At 45.3% G+C, this 25,054-nt stretch overlaps 1 protein-coding gene across 1 annotated transcript in view; it reads right to left on the bottom strand.

Moving 5' to 3' along the window:
• The window catches only part of AGPAT4 (1-acylglycerol-3-phosphate O-acyltransferase 4), a 111,981-nt gene that overhangs the window by 68,460 nt on the left and 18,467 nt on the right, over positions 1-25,054 (bottom strand). The window contains exon 2 of the mRNA XM_057738877.1: positions 11,476-11,739. Coding sequence (XP_057594860.1) covers positions 11,476-11,653 — 178 coding nt within the window. The 5' untranslated portion in view covers positions 11,654-11,739. The remainder of the gene's footprint in view (positions 1-11,475; positions 11,740-25,054) is intronic.

Below are 25,054 nucleotides of genomic sequence, written 5' to 3'. Positions count from 1 at the left end.
TAAAAATGTTTGAAAAGCCTCCAATCCCATCTGGACCCAAGATACAATGAACTAGAGGAAAATAATGGAAATTCGTTTGGCAGTTAGTGTTGCCTTTGCTTTGGAGCTTACTTCTATGAAGCTTGTTTCCCCCTTTCTTCTAACTGTGCTATTTAAATTCTATCTCCAGTATGCTGACACCCAAACCCACAGGCTAAGGCAGTGGTTGTCAAAAGCTTTTGATTATTTAAATTAAAAAAAAAAATATGCACTATTAGCATATGCAAATTTTATACACATAAACTTTTGTTTTATATAATTTATAAAATATATTAATTTTTAAATCTTATCCATATATATGATAAAAGAAACATAAATTAGAAGCTCTAAGGTTTTCTGGGACTTCCCTGGTGGCTCAGTGGTTAAGAATCCACCTGCCAATGCGGGGACACTGGTTCAATCCCTGGTCCAGGAAGATCCCACATGCTTCAGAGCAACTAAGCCCGTGTGCCACAATTACTGAGCCTGTGCTCTAGAGCCCGCGAGCCGCAACTATTGAGCCCACATGCCACAACTACTGAAGCCTGCACGCCTAGAGTCTGTGCTCTGCAATAAGAGAAGCCATCGCAATGAGAAGCCTGCACACCGCATTGAAGAGTAGCCCCACTCACCACAACTAGAGAAAGCCCGCATACAGCAACGAAGACTCAATGCAGCCAAAAAAAAAAAAAAAAGCTCTAAGGTTTTCTTTTTATACCCTAATGGCACGTCTTGTTTCCCTCCTGGGAATACTCAGTCCACTTTAAAGACCACACCCAACCATCTTATGAAGTTACAAGACACCAAAGTCAAACTTATAACCTAATTTGAAAGCCGTAACCTAAGTCACAAGTGAAATTTAATGCTTGCAAAAACAAATGGGCACCTTGGCTGAGAATTAATTTATTTATAAACCACGTCAACAGCTAAGACACCTTGCTATAAGGCAAGCATCTGCTCATGGAACTCAGCATCACATTTGTATTCCTAAATCTGCTGTTTCTTCAATATGTCTTCATACACTTATTTGAAATTGTGAGTGGTTAAGTTCTCTATTTAAAATACAAGGTCATCTTTTTGTAGAAAGACTGACATATATATCCTGTACTATGAGTAAAACATATACATTTATATGTATATACACACATATATTTATATTTAAGATACAGAAATAGACTGCTACTCAAAATAAACAAGGCATGCTGTAGCATGGTTATGTTATTTTTTTAAAACTTAAAAAAAATCCAGTGTCCTCACCTATCACTCTCCTTTCACTGGATCAGTTGCAAAAAATGAGACAATTTGTATATTTACCACGCTTCTGATCACCAAGTGTACCAAGCACATAGCTGTGATATTTATTGATGAACTGAGCTAATAACACACTGATGTAATCATTAGCTCTCAGTGCCAGTATTTTTCCCCCTATATAAACAAAAAGGTGTTGACACAAAAGGTTAATTTTGTAACAAGCTTTGTGTGGAAAAGGTCAGCAAAGTAAACGGCCAATTCTAACTAAATAAAATCGTTCCACTAGGAACTGGGCAGGAGTGTAACACTGATTAGGAAGAAAAGCCATTGGATCTGAAGGGAGCTGGGGAGACAGATTCCTGGATTCTTCAGAATGAAAGATCCAGGCGTGTGTGGGCCAACAGAACAGACTGCCTGGGTCAGATGACCTCATTCCTATCACTTCTTTACACAAAGCAAGGAGAGGAAGAAAAGATTTGTTGCCCACTTTGTGACCAGAGAGGTTGTTACTAAGACCTGAGCACGGCACTACAGACAGGCAATTCCCTTATCCAAATCATTCACCTGGGAGAACTTCCTCCAGCATCGAAGGACAGTTTCATTCTAGTTTTCCTAGGCAGACTGCTTAGGTGATAAGCCAAAGCAGTTCTGGACTTAAGAGAGTACTCAGAGAGATAAAAATAAACATTGGTTGAAAGTACAAGGAAACAAGGTGAAAGAAATCTTACAAGTCTTTGTCTCGATTCATCAGAAGAAGATCCACCCCTTGGGCCAGCCCGGCCACACACACGCTGGCCACTGGCTGGACCTGATTGGGACTGCTGCCTCCAGGTGAGGCTTCTACACTTGGCCACCTCCCTCCAAGTCCAATGTCACCAGCCGCACTTCACTCACTGGAGATCCCTGACTTCAAGAAGCAAGACGAGGGATTCTGTGGCTCAGTCGGTAAATAAAAGCAAGATCTTTGATCTGTATAATCTCTCATTTCCTGTATTGCCAGTGAAACAATGGGGGAGGGGGAGCAGAAGCCAGACAAGGAGGGAGGGGGAGAAATAAACACAGCAGCACCCGTGTCATCCATGATGCCAGAGAATGGCCTTCACTGCGCACTCCCCAGACACAGCTGGAGAAAAAAGACTTAGAAAGCAGAGTGCACTGGTTTTCTGGGGCTGCTGTAACAAAGTATCCCAAACTGGGGGCTTAAAAACAGACGACCACTCAGGGTCCTGGAGGCCAGAACCTGAGATCATGGTGTGGGGAGGACTGCTTTCCTCTGAGGCTGAAGGAGAATCCGCTCCGACCTCCCTCCGGGCTTCTGGTCTCAGCCATCTTCACATCGTCGTCCTCTGTGCCCACTGCCTCTGTGTCCACGGTCCCCCCTTTTACAAAGACACAGTCACCACGGATCGGGGCCCACCCACATGATCTCATCTTAATCTGATGATCAGCAAAGACTGTGTTTCTAAATAAAGCCCCATTGACAGGCCTGGCGTAAGGACTTCAACATCTTCTGGGGAGGGGGATAGGATTCGGCCCGCAGCCCCGAGGATGCAGCACTGGGGCACTTTCCTCTCACCTGCTTTGTCCTCAGTCACGGAGGCATTGGTGATGAGAGTCAAATATACTGCATGCGGGTCCTGGAAGGCCAGGTCTGAGCATCTCATCACCCCTGTTCCCCAGAATGGCCACCCCACCCAGCCTGGAGGAGACTTTCTCTCTCTCTCTCTCTCTCTCTCTCTCAAACACACACACACACACACACACACACACACACACACACACAATGCACAAAGGGCCCACTTTATAGTCCCTTTTCTAATCCCTTCCCTATGTAATTCTTTTTGGTGTTTGGGTTTTTATTTTTTGTCTTGGTTTTTTTTTTTTTTCTCAGTTTGTGAAATACATGTTTATCATTGAAATATAAGACACTCAGAAAATATAAAGGCAATTTAAAAAAGTCATCTCTAGGGAATTCCCTGGCAGTCCAGTGGTTAGGACTCTGTACTTTCACTGCTGAGGGTCCAGGTTCAATCCCTGGTTGGGGAACTAAGATTCTGCAAGTCGCGTGGCAAAAAAAAAAAAAAAAAAAAATCCCTAATTATAATCCTAAAAGTAGCACTCTGATAAATACACTCATTTCCAGTCTATGTCTATAAAATCAGTATTATATTGTACAGTTTTGCATCATGCTATTTTTACTTAATATTATACTGAGGCTATAACATGGTTCAAGGAAATAATGACCCAGCTGGGTATCTTCCTGTACAAGATTGTATGAACAGATCTTTAAAAAAAAACAAATTAATTTCTCAAGGCACATTTCAAACAGTGCTGCTGAAGGCAAGACAAAAATAAATCTTGACGTAAACTGATGGTTATAGCGCTTGGAATCCTGGAGGATGACCATATGGGGTCTATCCGTGGACAGCGCCCATCACCGTGAGCCACCGCACACCACTGACCCCCGCCGTCCTCCAGGCCCGGTGTGGAGGACACCCGGGCTCCAGCCTCGTGACTCAGCAAGGCCGTGATGACATGTGGCAGGTCTCTCTCCTTTTGATGCCTGGCGGCCTGAATAAACCAGTGTAGCCCCTGAGTGATGCGAGAACATGCTTTTCCCGCACACCAGACCGCCCTTCCCCCTTCCTGCCGACATACCACAATTCCCCCTCACTCTGCACCACCTGGTGTGATGCTGCTTCTAGTGGGACAAGGCCCCACCCCCTCCCGGGACGGACGGTCTCTCTGCGTTCCCTGCCTACCTCTGTTCTGCCTTCTGTCTGGCTGCTCTATGGTGGTTGGCGTCACATGCCTTCCCCACTATACTGGACCCCTCCCAGGGAAGCGGCTGCATCCTCTTCCCCTCTGAGCTCCAGGTGCTGGGCCAGCACCCGGCCCCTGGGATGAACTCCAACGCACACCTGCTGAAGAATGTGCTGAGCAGTGACGGGCATCCTGCATGGCTGCCTGGGGCTGTGACAGTGAATGAACATCCTCAGGGTTGATCCCAGCAGATGTCTGCTTCACATCAGCCTTGAGTGTTAAAATAAAAACTCATCACATACTATTTTGCTCATTTCAAAATGTAGTAGAAAAATGGATTTGGGGAATCTCAGCTCTCCTGCTTACTCTGTGACCTTAGACAAGTCACCCGACCTCTCTGAGCCTCAGGTAATTGATCCACAAAATGGGGGACTGCCTGTTCAGGGTGGCTATGTGCTCAAACAAGAGAAGGATACAAAAGGTTTAGCATGATGCCTAACACACAATGAACACCACAGACTAGAGTGCTTACAGGGATCAGAAATGAAAACAGCTGCGTAGTGTGGTTATGCGTCTCCTTTCCTGTCTCTAGTCCTGTGCAAAGTCACCTGCTACAACTGCCAGTGGACACGTGGCCTCAGCTCAGGAGCTTGGTTCCTCAACCACTGCTGGGCAGTGCTGCAGAGAGAAGCGCTGCTGCTCTCAGACAGCCCCAGTCTTGGCTCCTCTGCTTCCTGTGTGACCCTGGGCAAGTGGCTTAACCTCTCTGTGCCTAGTACTCAAAATAGTGCCTGGAGCGCCAAGTGCTCACTAAGTATTGGCTGGCTAAAAGACTCCAGGATAAAGGGACAGAATTCAGATGCAAACTGTTATATAGAGAATGGATAAACAAGGCCCCCCTGTATAGCACAGGGAACTATATTCAATGTCCTGGAATAAACCATAATGGAAAAGAATATGAAAAAAGAATATATATATGTATAACTGACTCACTTTGCTGTATATAAATCAACTATACTGCAATAACACAAATTTTAAAAAAAGCAAAAAAGCATATTTATCAGGAGGAAAAGGGGGGGGCAGATTTGAGAAGTCTGACCCCACTCAGCCTGTACACACTATGAATCTCTTCTTCTCTGCTATAATGTTGTCCCATTTAAATTCAGACATTCAAGTGTTTTGACTCTGTAACAAACTGTAAGTAATATCTACCCTAAGTCAATTTCTGGATTGCTTCTGCTGCTTCCTTTTGGAAAGCTGAGTTGCTAACCTCGTATGGCTTTTTCTTCCTTTGGGTGGGTGGGTGGTTATTGTGCTACCCAAAAGGTCTCACTGAAGAGAAAATGAAACAAGGTCCATTTTGCCCAAACATGGGGCAAACGGGATGGTCTGGGTCTGTCCATAACGATTCACTCAAGATGCCCTTGCAGGAGGATTATTATGAGACCTTCAGACAACCAGACTGCAAACTCCCTGGGGGTAGGGCCATAGCTGCCTTTCTCACCACCACGTCCCCAGTATCAAACACAGCGCCCGGCACACAGCAGGCGCTCAATACGTGGTGCATGAATCAGAAAAAACCTACTTAGAGCCAGATCTCTGTTGCTTGATTCAGTGTGGCCCTCTCATCTCATGCAGCCGGTTACGGAGTCCACTGCCATCGCCTGGAGTCTACAGGGAGGTGCGCGCCTGTGCCCTTCGCCAGCTGCCAAAGAGCACCCAACTGGACACCACCTGTGCAAGCTGCGGAACCTCCCAGCTCAGGCCAGCAGAGTTGTAACCCCAGGTGAAGGGAGCTTGCTCCTTAGAGCTTGAGGGCGTGGAGACCAACACACGTCAGAAGGGAAAGGCATCGGCAGGGGACAGAGTGAAAAGAGGAAAAGGTTGTCCCCGCAGAGAAATTCGGGTGCCCCCTGCTCTGTCCAGGGGGTAAGGCTTCGCCTGTGGGTCAGAATCTTAACCCACATAAAAGTAGCGCTGGGGCAGCCCTGAGGGACTTATCAAGAGTCTTTTCAATCCCTTTCCATCTGACTCTGCTCAGCAAGGCCGCCATCTGTCCACATGATACAGTGAAGGTGGCAGTGCCAACTTGAGGGGTCTCCGCTTCCGTCAATCGACAGCCAGTGACCTGCACTCCCTCCGGGAGGTGATTCCCACCTGGTACTGATAAGGATGAACCTGCACACCTTCCGAGAGAACGCCCAGGTCCTGCGCCGCGGTTCCCCACGGAGGTACCAGGAGGGCCACATTTCAGCAGCATCAAAGACAGCAGTGGGATGAGTCAGGACCAGGAGCTCGGGGACAATCTAACAAAAGAGCGTTTCTGACAGCTTGGAGGTGATAACTACTGTGACCAGGGAAGGAGTCCAACCTGCTCAGAACAGAAAAGAGTGAAAAATCAGCTTGGACTAAAATAAGAAAAAGCAGCCCTGCCATTCATCAGGCTGGGAACAGACATGGATCAAGCCGGCCGCCAGGTGAACGGCTCGTGTTCTCTCTCCCAAGGTCACGTGGAAAATGCCGCAGCGACCGCCTCTTTGACGGGTCGCTTTCTTACCAAAGACACCCTAGACTGGCCTTGTATTTTCATTTAATAGGGGGACACCCAAATGTGGCCTTCGCCTCTTGACACACACAGCAATGCATCTAATCCCTGCTTCTCCTGGTCCTGCTGAGAAACAGAAACCTCAGGAAAGCCGATCCCACTTCCCTTAGATATCCCCCCACGCCCGACAGGATCCACCAGCTATACGTATCCTCTGGGTAAAACGGGAGCTTGTTTCCCTAGGGCCTGCTCCCAGGGGAGCCACGTGCCTCTGAGAAATCTCCTGCCAAACAGATCAATAACAACTTCCACCTGGAAGGCAGCACACGGAGGAAGTCTAGAAGAGAACCAGGAACAGATCTTGGGGGCTCCTGGGGGTGTACACTCATCTGGAGTTCTCTCCTCCCTCCCTTGGGAGGGCCCCCCCCGGCCCTCCCCCGGGCCCCCCCTTCTGTCTCCACCTCAGCTGCTCCAGTGCTGTCCCTCTATTCAGGGGGACTGACCGGGGATCAACTCTGGGTGGGTGGGCACTGAGGACAACTGATGCCCTGCCCCTCCCCCTCTCCGTCTCCCATCCAGGGCTCCTGGCCCCTGTCCCTGTGCCTCCTAACAGCCATCTCCCCCGCCACACCCACATCAAATAATCTCAAAGAAAGGAAACTCACACGTGCCCAAGAATCTGGAACTCATATCAGGGCATTTAAAAAACAATTCTTATCCTGCGCTTCAGGGGGTGCTGTGGTAGGAGAAGAGTTCGTCAATTTAAAGTGAGGGATGAAAGAAAGGAAAGGGAAGGAAGGAAGGAAGGAAGAAAGGAAAGAAAGAGAGAGAGAAAGGAAGGAAGGAAGGAAAAAAGGAAGGAAGGAAGGAAGGAAGAAAAGAAAGAAAGAAAGAAAGAGAGAGAGAAAGAGAGAGAGAGAGAAAGAAAGGAAAGAAAGAAAGAAGAAAGAAAGAAAGAAAAAGAAAGAAAGAAAGAAAGAAAGAAAGAAGAAAGAAAGAAAGAAAGAAAGAAAAAGAAAGAAAGAAAGAAAAACAGCCAAATTCATACTATGGAAGATGGCCTTGTATTAAAGCATACTTGGCCAAACGGCCACAGGGACAAACCTGTCACCCAGGAGAATCAGGTTGATCCTGTGGTCATAGTGGGGGGGGGGGGGGGGGGCGTGCCCTGAGGACAAGAGGAATGAGGGAGCATCTTCAGTGAAGTCTGGTTCTCGCTGGGGCTCCGGGGAGGGCGCCTGTGGGTCGGTGCTACTGAGCCCCACCCTTGGTCACAACTCAGAAGGGACTTATACATCCTGGGGTCCATCACTGTTCCAGCAAGAAAACTGACGTCTGTTTCAAGGGAGGACCCGCGAGCCGTGTTACAGGTGGTGAAACTGAGCTTGCTTCTGTCTTCATGCTCAAGCGCTACCTACTACAAATAAAGTAGCCAATAACCTTCAAGGCTGGTGGGTGGCTGGGGAGTGGCGTCCCCACGTGGTTCTGTGTCTCCAGTCCGTTATGGAACATGAAGGCCAGCTGTAGTCCTCCCCACACCCCTTCCCTTTTAAAAAAAACTCTGCCATGAATAGGTTCTCCTAATTCTTCTCTGCTTTTCTTAAACCCACAGTGTCAGAGGGGAGGGAAAACAAGTCAGCTGGTCTTGGCCACCTTTCCCTAGAGATTAAAGGGCACATCCTGCCCGAGGTAAGGGTAATACACTTATACTCAGCTTCTTGAAACTTTCTTCTTTCTCCTCACCTTGCATAAGCTTGCTCTATCCCCCCTTCCTCATCCAGCCTGCTAAGCCAGCCTGTCTTAGCCTCCTGGGCCTACAAAGCTAGGTGAAAATGATATAAAACAACCCTCTCAAAGCAAGGCATCTAGATCAAATAAACTTTCAAACTGTTATCCTTGATGGTGGTCCTGGCCACCAGACTAAGAGTCTCTGCTGTGTGTGTTGTGCTGAAAACCATCTCTATTTGTCATTGACATCAGAGTGGCCTTTTACACGCCAGGGCTGGTGACTCCTTTGCACGTGCCTGATGCAACACCAAGCTCTTGACAAACATTTAAAAAAATAAAAGAAGAAGGATGATGACATTACACTATTAGTAAAAAGGGAGCAGGTGATGGAGGGGATCCAAGTCTCTAGGAAACAATTTTTTCCTTAAAAAATCAGCTGCAAATGATGAATGTTGCTGATTTTCTATGCTTTAGAGTGATTCATGAAACCCCATGAAGACTTTTTATCTTAACTCACAGGGAAGAAGAAGAGAGTGAAAACAAACATTGAAGGGGCCTGACCATCTCTTACTTAGAGCTGCTCAACAGCCCACGAACTGTAGCCTCTGAGGATCAACGGCTTGGTTGATCAGTCTGTCTCTTACATGTCTCTGGTTGTTGCTGTGAAACACTCAGGGTATAAGGAAATCTATCAACTACAGAGGACAAGTTCAAAGAGAGAGAAAAAGAGAACAGCTTTGTACCTAACACATGCTGGGACAGTAGGCATGGAGAAGCTGGGGAAGGAGTCGGAGAGCATTCCTTGTTACAGTGAGTTTCCACAGCCAGACCAGGATGCATCCCCTCCCCTTCTACCACATTCTCCTTTTCCAGGAGCTAGAACTGCTCCACCAGAGAGAAGCCACCTCTTCCCTCTTCAGGTGGCATTAAATTTCTCGCCTTCTGCTCCGCCTGAGCCCGTGGAAGCTTTCCTCCGGGACAGTACGCACACAGCACTGTGGGACATCCCAGGATGGGATGTACCTGGAGATGCGCTTCTGAACTTTTTGTGAAATTTGACTGCCTGCCCTCCATTGCACCCTGGGTGGGGAAATGCCAGTGGTCTTGGATAGCTACGTTTCATTTGGAATCATTCTAAATAATTTAGTTAATTTGCCATGTTGAAAAATCCACCTTGCTTTCTGAATGTCTTCCTCGTCTTAATTTCCACCAGAAGCAAGTACGCTAAGGTGCCCTTAGAAGAATACTGACTCGGCCCTGCTGTAACCTTGGTATGTCTTCACTACCTACCAAAAGCAAAGTAGAGTACTCAGGAACTCTCATCCTAAATCCTATCTCTTAGTTCTTGACCCCAAATGAGAAATTCAATCCTTAACCCACCTGTTTGAGATTGAAATAGGGGTTACAACAATGTACAAATGCACAGGATTGCAAATTGCAAACTGACAGATTTTGGAATCTCCATAGGTGTATGCAAATCATTTAAGAGCAGGTTTCGATGAAAAGTGCAATCAGCATAGCTTTGTTATGTAAGTTTTGTTTAAATAGACACTTAAGTGTAAAAAGATATTTAAAATTATAGAAGAAATCTCAGGCAATTATCTCCTTCTCTTGATTATGCAAACTCTTTTCTCTTCAAACAGCTACAGTTCAGGTTCTGGCCATCTCCTACCGCCTCTGCCCTGTGCTGAAAGGCTGTTCCCTTTTCATACCATGGTAGACTGCCTAAATTCTAGAAACAATGTTAGAGTAAAATGTAGCAGGAGGAAATTTGCATTACCTACTATGGCACTGATTGGGTGGCTGCACCCAACAGGCCACAGACACATGGCTTAAAGATACATTTTTTTAAATTGTAACTTTATGATCTTATGAGTCATAAGACATTTATGTAAAACACTCCAATCCAAGACATAGGTCTAGCACACAAGCCACATTAGAAATAATACCAGACATTATCTGCCTGTTCTGAGTCAGTGAAAGAAATTATAAATAAGGCTGTTTCTATCATTCTTTTTCTCACAAGACTGTACTTTGAAGTTTCAAAAAGATAACCCACTGAATCAGTAGTAATGCATTTGGGTAAGTGTGTGCAGCATTTATTATTTTGATTCAAATTTAAATGTTCACTTCATTTCAAGGGTTTCAAAAAGATATCCATAATTTTGGGCTTGGCATAATCTAAGGTAGTTGAGATTTTTTTACATTGCTTAATTTGAAAGAGCTCGTGTTTAAAAATATACTCACACTCATATATAATTGGTAATGATCACACACTGTGCTCTGTGCTGTTGAGAACAGGTATACATCTCTGGTCAATCAACACCAAACTCATCCCTAGACAGCCCAATACTCAGATTCATCTTGTATCACTTTCATTTTTGAAGTTCAGGCCAGTTGAATTAGTCATGTTTAAAATAGTCTAGCATAATCTCTCTCTCTCTCTCTCACACACACACACACACACACACACACACACACGAATGTATATAAAACTGCAGAAATCTGAATGCAGTTGGTACATTGTGTCAATGTTAGTTTTCTTATTGGGATATCGCACTGTAGTCATGTAAGAGGTCACCACTGGGGGAAACTGGCTGAAGGGTATGTGGGATCTCTCTGTATTATTTCTTACAATTGCATGTGCATCAATTACCTCAAAAAGTTAAAGAAAAGAAGCAAGGAAGACAACAATATATTATATCGCCATTTAGTGTTTTTTAAATATGTGTATGTCTTATGTATCTATATATATACACTCACCTGCATACTTGTACACACCTAAGAGCCGTGCATACATGTGTCTTTCCCTATAGAAATAGCATGCATATACACACATATATGCTATTTCTATAAGGATACCTAAGAAATCACTAACACTGATTTGTTTCCGAGGAGGAAAACTACAGAAACAGAGACAGAATGCTCATTTGCTTTTCACGGGATGCCCCTCTGTGCCGGCCCAATTTTGTGCTATTGGCATTTCTCATTCAAAAATAATTCGTTAAGACTGAGGACAAAATAAGCATTTCAAACCTAAAACAAACAGAAACAAACAAAAATCTCGGCATACACTGAAAGCCTAGTGAACCCACATAAAACGTCCTGACTGTGACCCACACACACGGGCCGTGAAGATGCAAAGAGAGAAACAGGACAACGTCTCTTACGGCTGGAGATGCAGTAGGACAGGCGGCAGTTGATCTTGCGGAAGAGCTGCTTGTTAACTGGCCAGAGGAGGAGCGTGAAGAGCTGAATGGTGTTGATGATGAGCCCCGAGGCGATAAACACGTAACAGAAGATGAGATGGCACAGGAACTGAGACTTCAGCAGTGCGATGAGGTCCATGCTGGGTGAGGGCTCCTCCTCCCGGCAACACACACCCGCCGTGGAACCCGTGCAGAGGGGAGGAAGGCTGGGACTCAGGAAAGCGCCTGAAACACACGCCGATGCTCAATGTTAGGCAAGATACTACGTGCTCTTACAGGCAAGGGGAAAAAAACTCTTAGAAGAAAAACACACTCTCGAGATTAAACACGGGGGGCTAGGAATTCTCTGGCGGTCCAGTGGTTAGGACTCCGAGCTTTCACTGCCGGGGGGCATGGGTTTGATCCCTGGTCCGTGAACTAAGACCCCCGCAAGCTGAGCGGCCAAAACTACAAAAAATTGAAAACAACAACAACAACAGCAATACACACACCTTGTACATTCATTTATTTTTATTTCACAAACTTTTTTCTTTTTTTCTTTTTTGGCTGCCATGCAGCTTATGGGATGTTAGGTCGCTGACCAGGGATTGAGCCCAGGCCCTGGGCGCGGATTCTTAACCACTGGACCGCCAGAGAATTCCAGCAAACATTTACAGTGTGTCCTTAAGGTCAGGCACAGTTTCAGCCCCTTAAAAAGAAGAGTTCCTTTCATTGTCCTAACACCTGTGAGGCAGGGACACTATTATTACAGTGGAGGGAATGAGGCCCAGAGAGGTTAAGCAATTTGGTCAAGGTTCCACAGCCCCCACGGCTGCATCTCTGGGCCTTCCCTCCTGCCTGAATATCGCCGCCCGCGATGCCCACGCCCCCCGACCTCCCTCCCCTCTTTCTCATCTCCAGATCTCAGCCGGAACATCACGTCTCTTGAGACCTCCCGAATGCGAGACTGCCCTGGGGCGACTGAGGGCCACCCCTGGGGCGGTGCTCGCGGTGGGGCAGGCGGCACCCTCTGCTGTTACCGCGTTACTGGTTCACCTGTTCGCCTTCCTACACTGGACTGTCACATCTCCGGCGCACGTGACTGTCTTGAAGATCGCTGTCCTCCCAACCCCTGAAACAGTCATTGGCACAGAGATGAAGCGTAACTAAAAATACGTGTATATTTGTGGAATGATTTAATAAAGGTAAACCAGGGATGAAGTCTGAGATATCAGTAAACACAAATAACCAACTATGAAGGCAAGAGAAGCACGCCACCACACTCCTGACACACACACGCAAGCGCACACACACACACACATGCACGCTTAAGAGTTCTAAAATTGAACAGAAACTCAAACCATGTATAGCAGTCAGACTCACGGTCCTGTCATCAGTCTCCAACCCCAGAATGGAATAACCAAATAACTGTCCAGTTTGGCAAATAAAGCCTTTGAGGAACAGCCTAAAGGCAGGAAGTTCAAATACTCTGATGGAGAAAAAATAAGGTTGAGGGCATGGTGCATAGCAGACTAGCTTCTCCTGGAAGCAGAATGCCATTGCAAATGGCCCCAGGAAGAGCTCAAACTGTAGGATGAAACAGTGATAGTTGAGAGATCCTAGACTTCATTACAACCTTTATTAATCATACTCCCACCAAAAATATCTGTACGACAGTATCGCACATATGAGTTCATTCTAAGCCTCAGATGGAATCCCATGAGATGACTATTACTATTATCCCAATTTTCCTTGTAAGAAACTGAGATGCCCCATAAGGCTGGGAGATTTGCCTGAGGTTGCCACAATCAGTAACTGACAAGATGTGGTCTGCCCCTGGAGCTCTTTCTCCTCCAGCCTCTTTGCAGTTTTGCTCCTGGGTGTGAAGTGGGGCTTCTCTTGGGCTCAGAACTCCGCTCTGCACAGCAGCCCAGAAATGACCTCCAGGGCAGCCTTCAGTAGGTTCATAATCCCAAACAATGTGCAGAGGGGGGGGACACGGGACTTGCTTCTGGGGCTCCTGGGCTGGTTTGGAGGACAGTCTCAGGCATAAGGACAGTCACAAGGTGCGTTCCTGTGAAACAAGACCCTCGCTTAGACTACCTGGAAGGCCCGCTGTGATTCCTATGTGTTTCTGAGAGGAGGGAAATAGAAAGTACCTTCGGCCTGATTTCTCTGAAGTCAGCTCAGCTCAGCTGAGACCTCCTGTCTTCCCGGAAGCCCTGCTCTCTGGCACAAAGCCATGACGCTGCCGGGACTGATGCAGCCCATCTTCGACCTTTTTCAGGTGCCCAGAGACACCTCGGAGTTGCCAAACTCTTTACTTAGTTTCAACACATCCAGTCTCTCTCGAAGGCATAGATGTTAAGCTGGCAGCTCACCTCAATGCACTTCACTTCCAGGAGCCACATGAAGAGGAGTGATGCACCATGGCTACGAGGCGGCGGCAGCAGTAGTTTGAAGTTGAATATTCATGTGCTTTATTCATTGCCCTTGAATTAACCACTAAAAGCTTCCAGACAATTGGGCCAGAAGAAGCGTGAGTCTTCACTAGGTTTCTGGGACCTAGTGTGTGGAAAGCATTTGGCAAATCCTTTGCTTTGCTAATTTAACACTAAGAAATGGAAGTCAGCTGACACTGGAAATGCAGGGAATTGAATGCTGCCTTCCTCGGTTTCCCGGCAGAAGTAGGGCATTATGAAGAAAATGTAAGGTTTTTTTTTTCCCCTTGTAGAAGTCCAAGGACCAGCATTCCCTTTAGTAAAACCCTCGGTAGTACTGCGTGAACCAGGGCTCTAACACAACATCGGTGACTGCTTAGGAGTCATGGGGGGGGTCACAGCCTTGGCTGGCTTGGTTCTGCCCCCAACCCCCTACCTAGGCTGCTGTGGGCTTGGGGTTCAACTGTCTGCGTTTGAAGCTCTCTTATACCTCTTGTTGTCATGTATCCTCAGGTAAATGAACTTTTCTGAATCTCAGCTTCTCTAACTACAAGAAAAGGGATAACAGATTGCAATCAACATTCCAAGAAGGCTGTAGTTGATTCCTTAGTTGATTCTCAAATTAAACTTTAGTTGATTCTCAAATTTATATTCAAGCGCAAAAACCACAAGGATACCAAAGGAACTGCACGATGAAGGATAAGGTAAGAAGTGCCGTGAGTTGGTTAAATAATTTAACTGACTTAGTCTCAGGGCTGATTATTAAAAGACAGACAAGGTTACATTATTTACGGGGTTATCTAGTGGGTGAATATAGGTTGTATGTCTTAAGTTTATTCCAGATAGAATTTTGGGAGGACTAGCCTACCCTTCTTCACTGAAGGCAAGCTCTCTCTGTAATGTGGTATTTTGCCAATTTAGTGCCACACTCAGGAAAGATGGTGTAAAGATCTGACCAGCCATAAGAACGGGTAGAGAGAAACCATTGTAAAATCCTTGCCTTCTCTAATTTTTAACGGAAAGATTACAGGTGGTTTCTTTTGTCTCCCCCACGTTTTCTTGCTCTTTTCTATAATGAAAATGAGATCCTCTCGTTTCCTGGGCACAGAGCTGGATGGACTGCTGGATGTTTCCCTGCATCCCTGCCATTGGTGAGAGGTGGTCAGACAATGGAGCACACGGGATGATGAAGGCGGTCCCTGCAGGCTGCTTGCAAACTTGATGAGGAAGGACTGAGGGTGGGCTCGTCCTGTCAGGTGAGCGGAAAGGTGGCAATCCAGCCCATCAGCAACAGACAAGAGAAATTCTGGAACCTGAAGGCAACCTGAGACCACCTTGAATCCAAACACTGTTGATGGTGGGGGTGATACAGGCCAGATGCTAGGGGGTCAGAGACACTGCAGGAACATTCGAATCAGGCAGTCCTGGCTAGAAATCCAGGCTCAGCCGCCTTCTAGCTCCACCTGTTATTGAACTTCCACTGGTCCCAACACCTTCCTCTGTGAAATCAGAACCGCACCCCCAACACGAGGTTGCTGCAAGCCTCAAGTACAATGCAGCACCCGAAACACTTAACACAGGCCTGCAACGCAGGGAGCACACAAATAATGGGAGAATTTTTCTCTCATTTCAAGAAAAGAAAGAAGCAAAGAGGGAGCAGCTAAGATGTATTCCTTTGGCATCCCTGGGAAAGGCAGTGAGATATAAATCAGTTTTCCTTCTCACTCCCCATCTATGGATAGATCCTGATGTTTTCTTTCATTTACCGTGAAGTGTGTTAAAAGATTTCCTCCCCCATTTGTTTTCATTCTAACCTGTCCTTTACTGCTAGTGACTCTGAAATGGGAAGTGACGCGTACACCAGAACTCACATGGACGGTACCCTCTTAACTAGGTAATAACCTTGGCAAAGCTTGGAGATGACAAGTGGATTTTGGAATAAGGGAAAGTGCCAGCCAGCAAGATGCCTTCAATAGCCTTGAGTTTCCCACGCAGATTTCTACCCTGAAACTGTGCAGACGCAGAGAATCCGGCGTGCACATACCGGCGGAACTTTGCTCCCCGGGACTTGCACAGGGCGAGGGGTGGGAACGCAGGTGGCCTCATATGCTGCCAGGCTGCTGTGAGTGGAAACAGAAACAGATAAAAGGAGCTCAGAATCTCCCCACGAGAGAATTCAAGCTGCATCCTTCTCTAAAGATGCACGTCAAGCTTCAACATAAAGCATCGAATTAGACAACAAATCGGAGGACCTGAGTTAAGGCTTACATCTTCTGCCCCAGTCAATATTCTTCAACTATTAAATAAGCATGAACTTCAGACACCCTCGGGAAGAGACAAAACCTGAAATGGGATGAACTCTTTCACTAGCTTGTTTTTAAAGATTTCGTTTGGGTCTTTTTGTACATTCACATGACAGAACTAAACCAGGTCAGGGTTTTAGAAGAAGCCAAAGCTTCCTTCTGAAGAAGTCACTCCGAGTGGAATTGCTAAGATAATACCCACGACCAACTTAGCGCCATCAATGAAATCTATACAACCCCTTATTTAGGCTGTTTTAATCCCAAACACCAGAATACTGTTCACAAAACAGAAAAGAGATCAAAGAAATGCTAACTGAAACAATACTATTTTTTATATTCCAAACAAAAACTGATAACGCCATTTTAAAAGAGACGAGGTAAAACAGGACTCATTCTCCGTGTGAGAACTGCCACTCAACCCTTTTAGAAAGCAATGTGACACACACAGAAAGACCTCAACATCTTCACACCACTTGATTTTGTAAACCAACCTCTGATGACCTCTCAAGGATAAAATTAGCTTTTAGAAAATTCTCTCTGCACCAAGATATTCAACCAGTATTATTTATAAGCACCAAAATTAGAAACCACTTACATTTCTGACATGAGCAAACAATCAAGTGAATTATGGGAAACCCGCACAATCGAATGAAGAAAGTATCCCTATAAGAGGTTTGTAGTAAGATGGATACATTTTCGTTATGATGTTAAGAGATAAATGTCACCAAATTATATACACAGAATAATCACAACCCTAAAAACTCCACCAGCTCTTATCTTCGTGTGTGTGTGCACACAACTCCAGCAGGCTGGCTGGTGGACTTTGTTTCTGGACCAGTACTTTTGGTCTGTAAGGCAGAGAATGTCCAGGGACAAAGGTGCCCTGCAGGAAAGGGACATGGATGCCGTCCCAGGGGAAATGAGTGGCGGGGTGATCCAGTGGTCCAACTCGCAGATCTTGAACTCTGCTTTAGGTTAAATACATTTAGCAAAAATCTCCAAGAGGGCAGCAACGAACTTGTGGGAGCCTGAGGCAGCCATGTAGCACTTCCTCCTGAGAAACAAGGATGAATTTAGTTTCTGGATTCCTGGGAGTTACACTGGCCCAAGGCCCAAAACACAACGGGAGAGAAAGTGTTCTAGACTGAATTTAACTGTCTCCGGGACCATCTCTAACTAAAATATTCCTCAATTAAAAAATTATCATTGTCTAATGGGTTGGCAGAAGCCTCTATAAAATTAGCTTCTTTCAATATTTGATGGAAGAGTCCTTTGTCTAATACCCCGTTCTGTACATGAAGTCCATTCAGACAAACCCAACTCCGAAGAAGTCATAAATCATACTCAACTTTTTCATTACATCCGGTAATAAATAACCCTCAGTCTCTCTCCAAAATCTAATTTTAGGTTAATAAAAACATGTCTATAGAAAGCTGAGGTTTCCAAGTTTATGTTTAATAGTTGCTTCTGAGCAGCTTATAAGAGAAAAGCAAATTCTAAAGAGTTTTAAATATAATCCAAGGAAACCAGGACTCAGGGTAAACCCAGATGGATAACCTAGGTAACTTCTTCTGTCATAAGAAAAAACAAAGATAAAGGAAAACCAATGAGGTATTCTCTAAGGCCTTTTCAGCGCTGACATCTACAAGATTAAAATATCTAGAGTTAAACATCAGGTTTCCTGAACGGTAACCTGTGCAGCAGAATAAGTCTACTGAGTGTTCTACACACACATTATCTCATTAACTCTCACAAAAACCTACTATGGAACGTATTGTTATCCCCATTTTACAGAGGAGGAGACGGAGGTTTAGTGAGACCAGGTAACATGCAAAGGTCAAACAGGGAGTAAATGTCTGAAACCCAAGCTCAGGGTAGGCTGCTTTTAAGACAGGAAGCGCAAGGCAGTTAGACTCCAAATGAACTTGGCCTCCTTTCAGAGCTCGGTTCCATATTTCACCTCATGGTCCCCCGTCTGACTGTTGGGGTGATCACTGTGCCACCAGTGGGTCCTGCAGGGACCCAGTCATGCCCTCCTCCCAGGTAGAATGTCTGCCATCCCCAGAGCCCGACCCGGCTCTCCCACGGTCCCTGGGAGCAGAGGGCCCTGACCTCACAGCACTGGTGCGGTCGGAGGGGGCTCGTGCCTCGCTGCATTTCCAAGAGCTGTATGTGGACCATTTTATAAGATGCTCAGTGGAAAATATATTTTAAAATTATGTTCAATCTCTGGAAGTTTCCAAAACAATGTATGAAGTCCTGATAAAACTCTAATAGCATGAAATCCAAAACTGGAAGCAGCCACATTTTTGCTTTAAATGAATCTATTGCAATGAATCCTGAAACCTTTTCAAAAATGGAAGATGGATGAAGGCTGAATGGAGATTGTTGTTGTGACCGTCACACCATTATTGCTGCCACGTGCGTGGCGTGGCCATCAACTCGGTCACACACCTGTGAAGGCTTAAAATCTACAGAGGCTGAGGAAGAGGAAGGGGTCACCCTCCCCTCCCCTCCCATCCAAGTAGGGAGATGGCCTGCGACCAGCTCAGGGCCTACAGCGCAGGCGTGAGGTACATGCGTCACCAGCTGGCACCAGCAACAAAAAAGAGAGCTTGATTCAGTATAGAAACCACCTCCTACTCGAGTCCTACTGTCACCAAGGCAACGTGGTCAGGACAGCGGTCTCACCACACTGCCCACCTCTCTCCTTCCCACTCGGGCCGTGACAAAGCTGCATGGCCAAGGCACGTCGCCTAAGGGAACCTCATCTACCCCATCTACCTACTGTGTGACTTTGGGCAAGGAACTTGTCGTCTCTGAGCCTCAGTGTCTGAGTCTGCTTAACGGGGGTAACCATCCCGCCTCCAGGAACGCTGTGCCCATTAGATGCAGCAGCCAGCTCAGGCCGCAGGAGGGCGCTTCTGGCCCCCAGTGTCCACCCAGGCTCCCAGGCTGCCTGTGACACGCCCTCTCCTTCAGCTATGTCCCCCGCGGCCCCCCAAACCAGCTACCATCTTTTCTCACTAAACCTTCCGCTTGTGCCTCTCATGATCCACTTCTTTTGTTTGTTTTCACAAGATTTTCCCCGTTTGAACATATTTTTTCAGACGCCCACACAATCCAGAATGACTGAGCCGACGTGACGTGTCAGACCCTCCAAAGTCCATCCACAAGATTTAATAGAGGGATTATGTCTCCCTTCCTCACCTAAAGGAGGTAGTTCAAAGTCATCCGCTCTGAGGCTCTCTTCATAATGATGGCTCATACCTGTTAGTCCCCATATAAATTGTATTAAAGTAATGAGTTGAGGAAAACAGCATGGAGCTTCCTCAAAAAACTAAAAACAGCTGCCGTATGACCCAACAATCCCACTCCTGGGCATATATCCAGACAAAACTGTAATTAGAAAAGACACATGCACCCCAATGTTCATAGCAGCACTATTTACAATAGCCAGGGCACAGAAACAGCCTAAATGTCCATCAACAGGTGAACAGATAAAGAAAACGTGGTACATACATACAATGGAATACTACTCAGCCATAAAAAGGAATGAAATAACGTATAACAACATGGATGGACCTAGAGATCATCATACTAAGTGAACTCAGAAAGAGAAAGACAAATACCATGTGATATCACTTATATGTGGAATCTAAAATATGACACAAATGAACTTATCTATGAAACCAAAACAGCCTCACAGAGATAGAGAACAGACTCCTGGTTGCCAAGGGGGGTGGGGGTGGGGAGGAAGGATTGGGAGTTTGAGATTAGCAGATGCAAACTATTATACAGAGAATGAATAACAAGGTCCTACTGTAGAGCACAGAGAACTATATTCAATATCCTGTGATAAACCAAAATGGAAGAGAATATGAAGAAGAATGCATGTACATGTATAACTGGATCACTTTGCTGTACAGTAGAAATTAACACAACACTGTAAATCTACTCTACTTCAATAAAATAAATTTTTAGAAAAGAAATGAGTTGAAGATACAATAAATATGAACCTTGTTCTGACTTCGTGGAGAAGAAATAAAAGCTGGTATTGACAAGACCCAGAGCCTCATCGCTTTAGTGCCCTGGTGAAAATACCAGTATTTCCCTAACCTTACAGAGCCTTACAATAAGGAGCCGAGGACATAATTCTGGCCAGATGCTACATATAAAGGATAAGCAGATAAAAGATGTGTCTGCGTCACCGAGGGAGCAGATTGGAGTGGGCAGGCTTCTAAGCCGTGTGAAGCACGGTTACGAGTGCAGACAGACAACTGCTTGGGTCCCCAACAAATCACGGCCCCTAATTTTTTTCATAAAAGCTGCTCTTTCATATTTCAACATAAACCAAAACTTGATCATAAAAAGCCTTTGAAAGTAAGACGTCTGGTGAAATTCAAAACGTTGGAAATTTCCTTAAATTTATTTTATAGTTTGATTTTCAGTACCCACTGGGGGAAAGGGTTACAACCCTAACCTTTTCAGTATCGAGGAGCAGGCTCCCGCATGGACAAACAACCCCACGTGGTCCGCGCATGGCCAGGCCAGGACACGGTTGGGGATACCACCGAACAGAGACAGCCAAGCACATCCTCCGGCATCGTGCTCCGATGAGGTGGAGAAGGCTGCCCAAATCTCTCCACTCCATCTGGCCTAGCCCAGCTCGTCCGTCTGGGTCGCCAGCTCCGTCAGGAGTGATGACTCGTCACCGTTACGCGCAGGACGACACCCTGCCTGCGGCCACGTGAGCGGGGCTTGTCAACAGCAGAGGTCACCAGCCTCGGACAAATGGCCCAACTGCCAGCTCTTGCAGGGGAAAGGGGAGGCTCCAAACATCAGACGGGCCATCTCAGAAAGCCACGCAGATGTGACGTGACAGCAGCCAACGCCTGAAGAGCATGTCACAAAACCACGTGGGCGTGGGAAGCTCCACAGAGCAGCTAAGCAGCGCACGCGCACGTCAGGGGGCGTTAAATGACGGGGAACTGATTTTGCACTGGGACGCGTCAACGGGGAACCCAGAAATCGTGACTCCACTAGGGGTCGAAGAAAGAAATGCAGAAGAGGAGGCACCCGTATCGCGCTGGGGGCTGAGTCTGACCCTTGACCATTTGTCTGTGTGTCCATATCACCTCGGTTACTTGGCCTCTGGAAATCTCACCTCCCTCCTCTGTCAATGGGAGCATATGACAGACACACCGGCCCCACAAGGGTGGTGGGAGCGTCCAGTGAGGTAAGAAGAGAATGTGCAAAGGCTCTGCTGGGCGGATGCTTAGGTACCTGTGACCCCTCTGAATTTTATGGCTTGGAAAATGGGAAACGGGGCCACTCCTCCAGATGCCCTCAACTAGAATGCTTCTGATTCATGGAAACTAGCAGGGCCTTAGTACCCTGGGCTACTTACCAGGAGCAGGGTTTGGAAGAAGCACCCTGCAGGCTCTGTCACCATCAACAGAGTTCACTGTAGTTGGGGTGGCTCCCTGAGGGTCTGCTCAGAGGAGCTAATCTGGGGGTTGGGGGGACAGCAAGTGGTCTTTTTCTTCTCTGTCACAGACACCAGGAACCAGGCTCTTTTCTCTCTCGTGGGTCCTTCTCCGTTGTCCTCACCGCTCATTAAGTGCCCTTGACCCTTCAGTTCTGGAGGCCCTGCTGTGGCCCATCCTCATGTTCTGGTAAGGAGGGTAGGGGCCCATGGGAGATCAATAAGGCTAGATTTTAAATCTTTCATTTCTTTGATTTTCATAAAGGCAGAATGAACCCAGGCAATTTCCCTGACTTGATTCATGTATAATGGACCCGAAGAGAGACTTATTAGAAAACAAATGCACTTAAATGCTTTCCTGACATGAATCATTTATTGAAGACAGAACTGCTGGCTGTGAGCGCCCAAAATAAGTTGACTTACAGTATCCTTGTTTCTAGATAGATCTGAAATATGACCGCAGAATATTGAAGTACTCGGCTACGAACGATGCTTTTGGGGTCATTATGGACTGGCTATTCCTCGAAAAGTTTCATTAATAACAGCAGCGATAAAACACAAAACAGGGCCTTCTGTCTCTCTCTTTTCCTTTTTCTACTTTCCTGAGTCACAAAGCTCAGGAACAGAGGATGCTTGGTGAAAGCAGTGATGTTCTTTCCAGTTTCTGTTAAGTAGAAGCTGAGACAGGTATTCTGGGATTCAGGCAAACATTCATTAATCCACTGGCAACTTCATTCATTCATTAGGTTGTCTGTCCTCGAGGCTACCCATTCACCCATTAAGTCAAAAATTCCCTGATTCTTATTTATTATTATAGCTGTATTTACACCATTGCATTAGACTTCTGAAAGGAAGCACAGGGGATTCTGACAGAGCCCCTCTCTGTATTTTATGTGGGTCAGTATCATGCCCCGTAAACTAAAGCACTTACTGAGTAATTATTCCCAGGCCTGGGATGAACCGCCCATCCCTTCCACTTCTTACAGAATAGAGGCTCGGTACATGGTGATTCAATCCAAATAGCTAGACGACATAATATAATTTAGTCTCCATACCAATAACCCTAATTGTCAAAAACAATGTATAAAGGGATAGTGTGAACCAAGAAATTCCTAGGTTTCTTCCCCATGACAATAAGAACAGAGCAGATGACCCAACAATTTACTCTCCCTACAGAAACCATGCAGATAAACCCACGTGAGTTCTTTCTAACCCATTATATCCTGTAACCAAGGATATAGACTCCTCTTCTACCAACACTGAAATTGTATGAGGCAATATATCAAACTGACATGAAAATAACTAAAATGAAAGCAAATTACCTACTTAAACCCCAGTGGGGGAGTTCAGATGTTGGTTGGGGAACAGAGTTGACTTTTTTTTTTTAAACAAAGAATCTTCTATTAAAATAAAATCTGGTAAAAGTAAAGGAAATTACTCTCATTGAGTAAGTCACTTAGTGAACCAAAGTCATGAATTTTTTTAAAGGTAATTTCTCCCGTTAAAACAGTAATTGACATTCACTATACAAAATCTGTAGTCTAAAATGTAGACATTTTACCACCTAAAACAGCCCCTGACACTTTGGTTTATTTTCTTCTAGTCTTTGGTGAATGTGCTGGCTTTTTTTTTTTTCCTTTGCTAGATAAAACCATTGCAGAGGCTTTTCATTTTTAAATACAGTTGCAATCTTCTGTCAAATCAATTTTATATGCCCTTTTCTTAACCTTGAGTGAGATCATTTTCAATGTCCTCATCACAACTGCAACACTCTAGTAGTTATACTGGATATATCATAATTGTTGTATCTCATTGCCTCATTGTATTATTTAGGCTTCTTTTGTCTTTTTAATAGTAAGTAATGCAACAATCAGCAATTCAGGGTATAAAGCTTTTTTTTTTCCCCCTGAATTTTGGGTAATTTCTTTAGAATAAATTCCCAGATGCGGGATTTTTGGGTTCAAGGAACAAACATTTTAAGGCATCTAGTGAATTTTGCCAAACTGATTTCCAAAAAGTTTATAGCTATTTACGTTCTTACCAGCAACTTACAAAAATACCCATTCCACCACATATTTGTCAGAGATAAGAATTCTCATTTAAAAGCAACAAAAACCAAATTAACTCTTCATACATTAAAAGTTATGAAATTAAACAACTTCATACATTACAGGTTGTCGCATTGTTTTAATCTGCATTTTGGGGGTTGCAAGCGAAGTGGATTTTTTTAACATTTATTAAACGACTGCTTTCTCTGTCATGACTGGTCTACTTTATCTACTGCCCATTTATCTCTTGCATATTGATTTGCATGAGCTCTTCATATATTAAATATAGTAACATTTAATCATCCAGAGTGACCAATTTTTCTGGTATTTTGAGCTCTTCAGAGCCTTAAATTATGATGGAGTAAGAACTGTGATTTCTTTCAGGAAGTTTCAGCTTAGAAAGGTCTTCCTTCTATCCTTAATTCTTGTCCTGCAGAAATCTTGTACACATTTGCTTATTTCATCTAGTTTTTCCATGATTAATTTCACATGTCTTTAACTCTTAGATCTGACATTTATTTTTGGCTATGATGCTCTATGAGAATCTAAATGGATTTATTTCCAAATATTTAACGAGCTGTATCCAAGGCATTTGTTGAAAGATCCTTCCCTCCTCCATTAATTCATACTATAATTTCATACACTAAATACCAATAAACAGAGAAGAAATGAACTGTAGGGATCAATACACTGACTGCTCATTTAACAGATGAGAAAGCGGCACCTGCAGAGTCAGTGACCAGCCTGATCCTTCCGGTGCTGGGTGGGACAAAGCTCTGAGCATTCTTTCATCCCCTGGTTCCTTGGGTCCCCGCCCACCTGACGTTTCCTCTCTTAGAGGCAGTAAGTGCCTTACAGGCTTCCCCAATCACAGGTTAAAGATCCACAGGAAATCAGGAAGCTGTACCTTAGAACTATATTCCTGCCAACATCATCTCAGATGGGAATGAGGGAAACCAAGATGGATGCAGAAGCTACCCTCTGCGCCTTACTTTTCCCATTCAAAGACCAGAAGGATTCTTTGGTGGTGTACCAACCTACCTATGGGAGGGTTTCTGCAGGAGAAAAAAGAAAAGCAGACAGGAAAAGTACGTTCGATGTTTAAAAGGGAGTCCTCACCAATGCATGATCAGGGAATGGAATCCACAGCAGGGCAGGGAGCTTAGGTTGTCTCTTCAGTGGTGCATCTTGAGAACCCAGAACAAGAATCCCACAGGTAGAGAGGACAGCAAAGCCTCACGAGGCCCCTGGACCACCTTCTGCTAAGGGACCAACAGCCTA

This window comes from Hippopotamus amphibius, chromosome 6, assembly GCF_030028045.1.
Source record: "Hippopotamus amphibius kiboko isolate mHipAmp2 chromosome 6, mHipAmp2.hap2, whole genome shotgun sequence".
Taxonomy (NCBI): Eukaryota; Metazoa; Chordata; class Mammalia; order Artiodactyla; family Hippopotamidae; genus Hippopotamus; species Hippopotamus amphibius.
The sequence above is the reverse complement of the archived record's forward strand: the minus strand, read 5'-3'. Positions and strand labels throughout refer to the sequence as shown.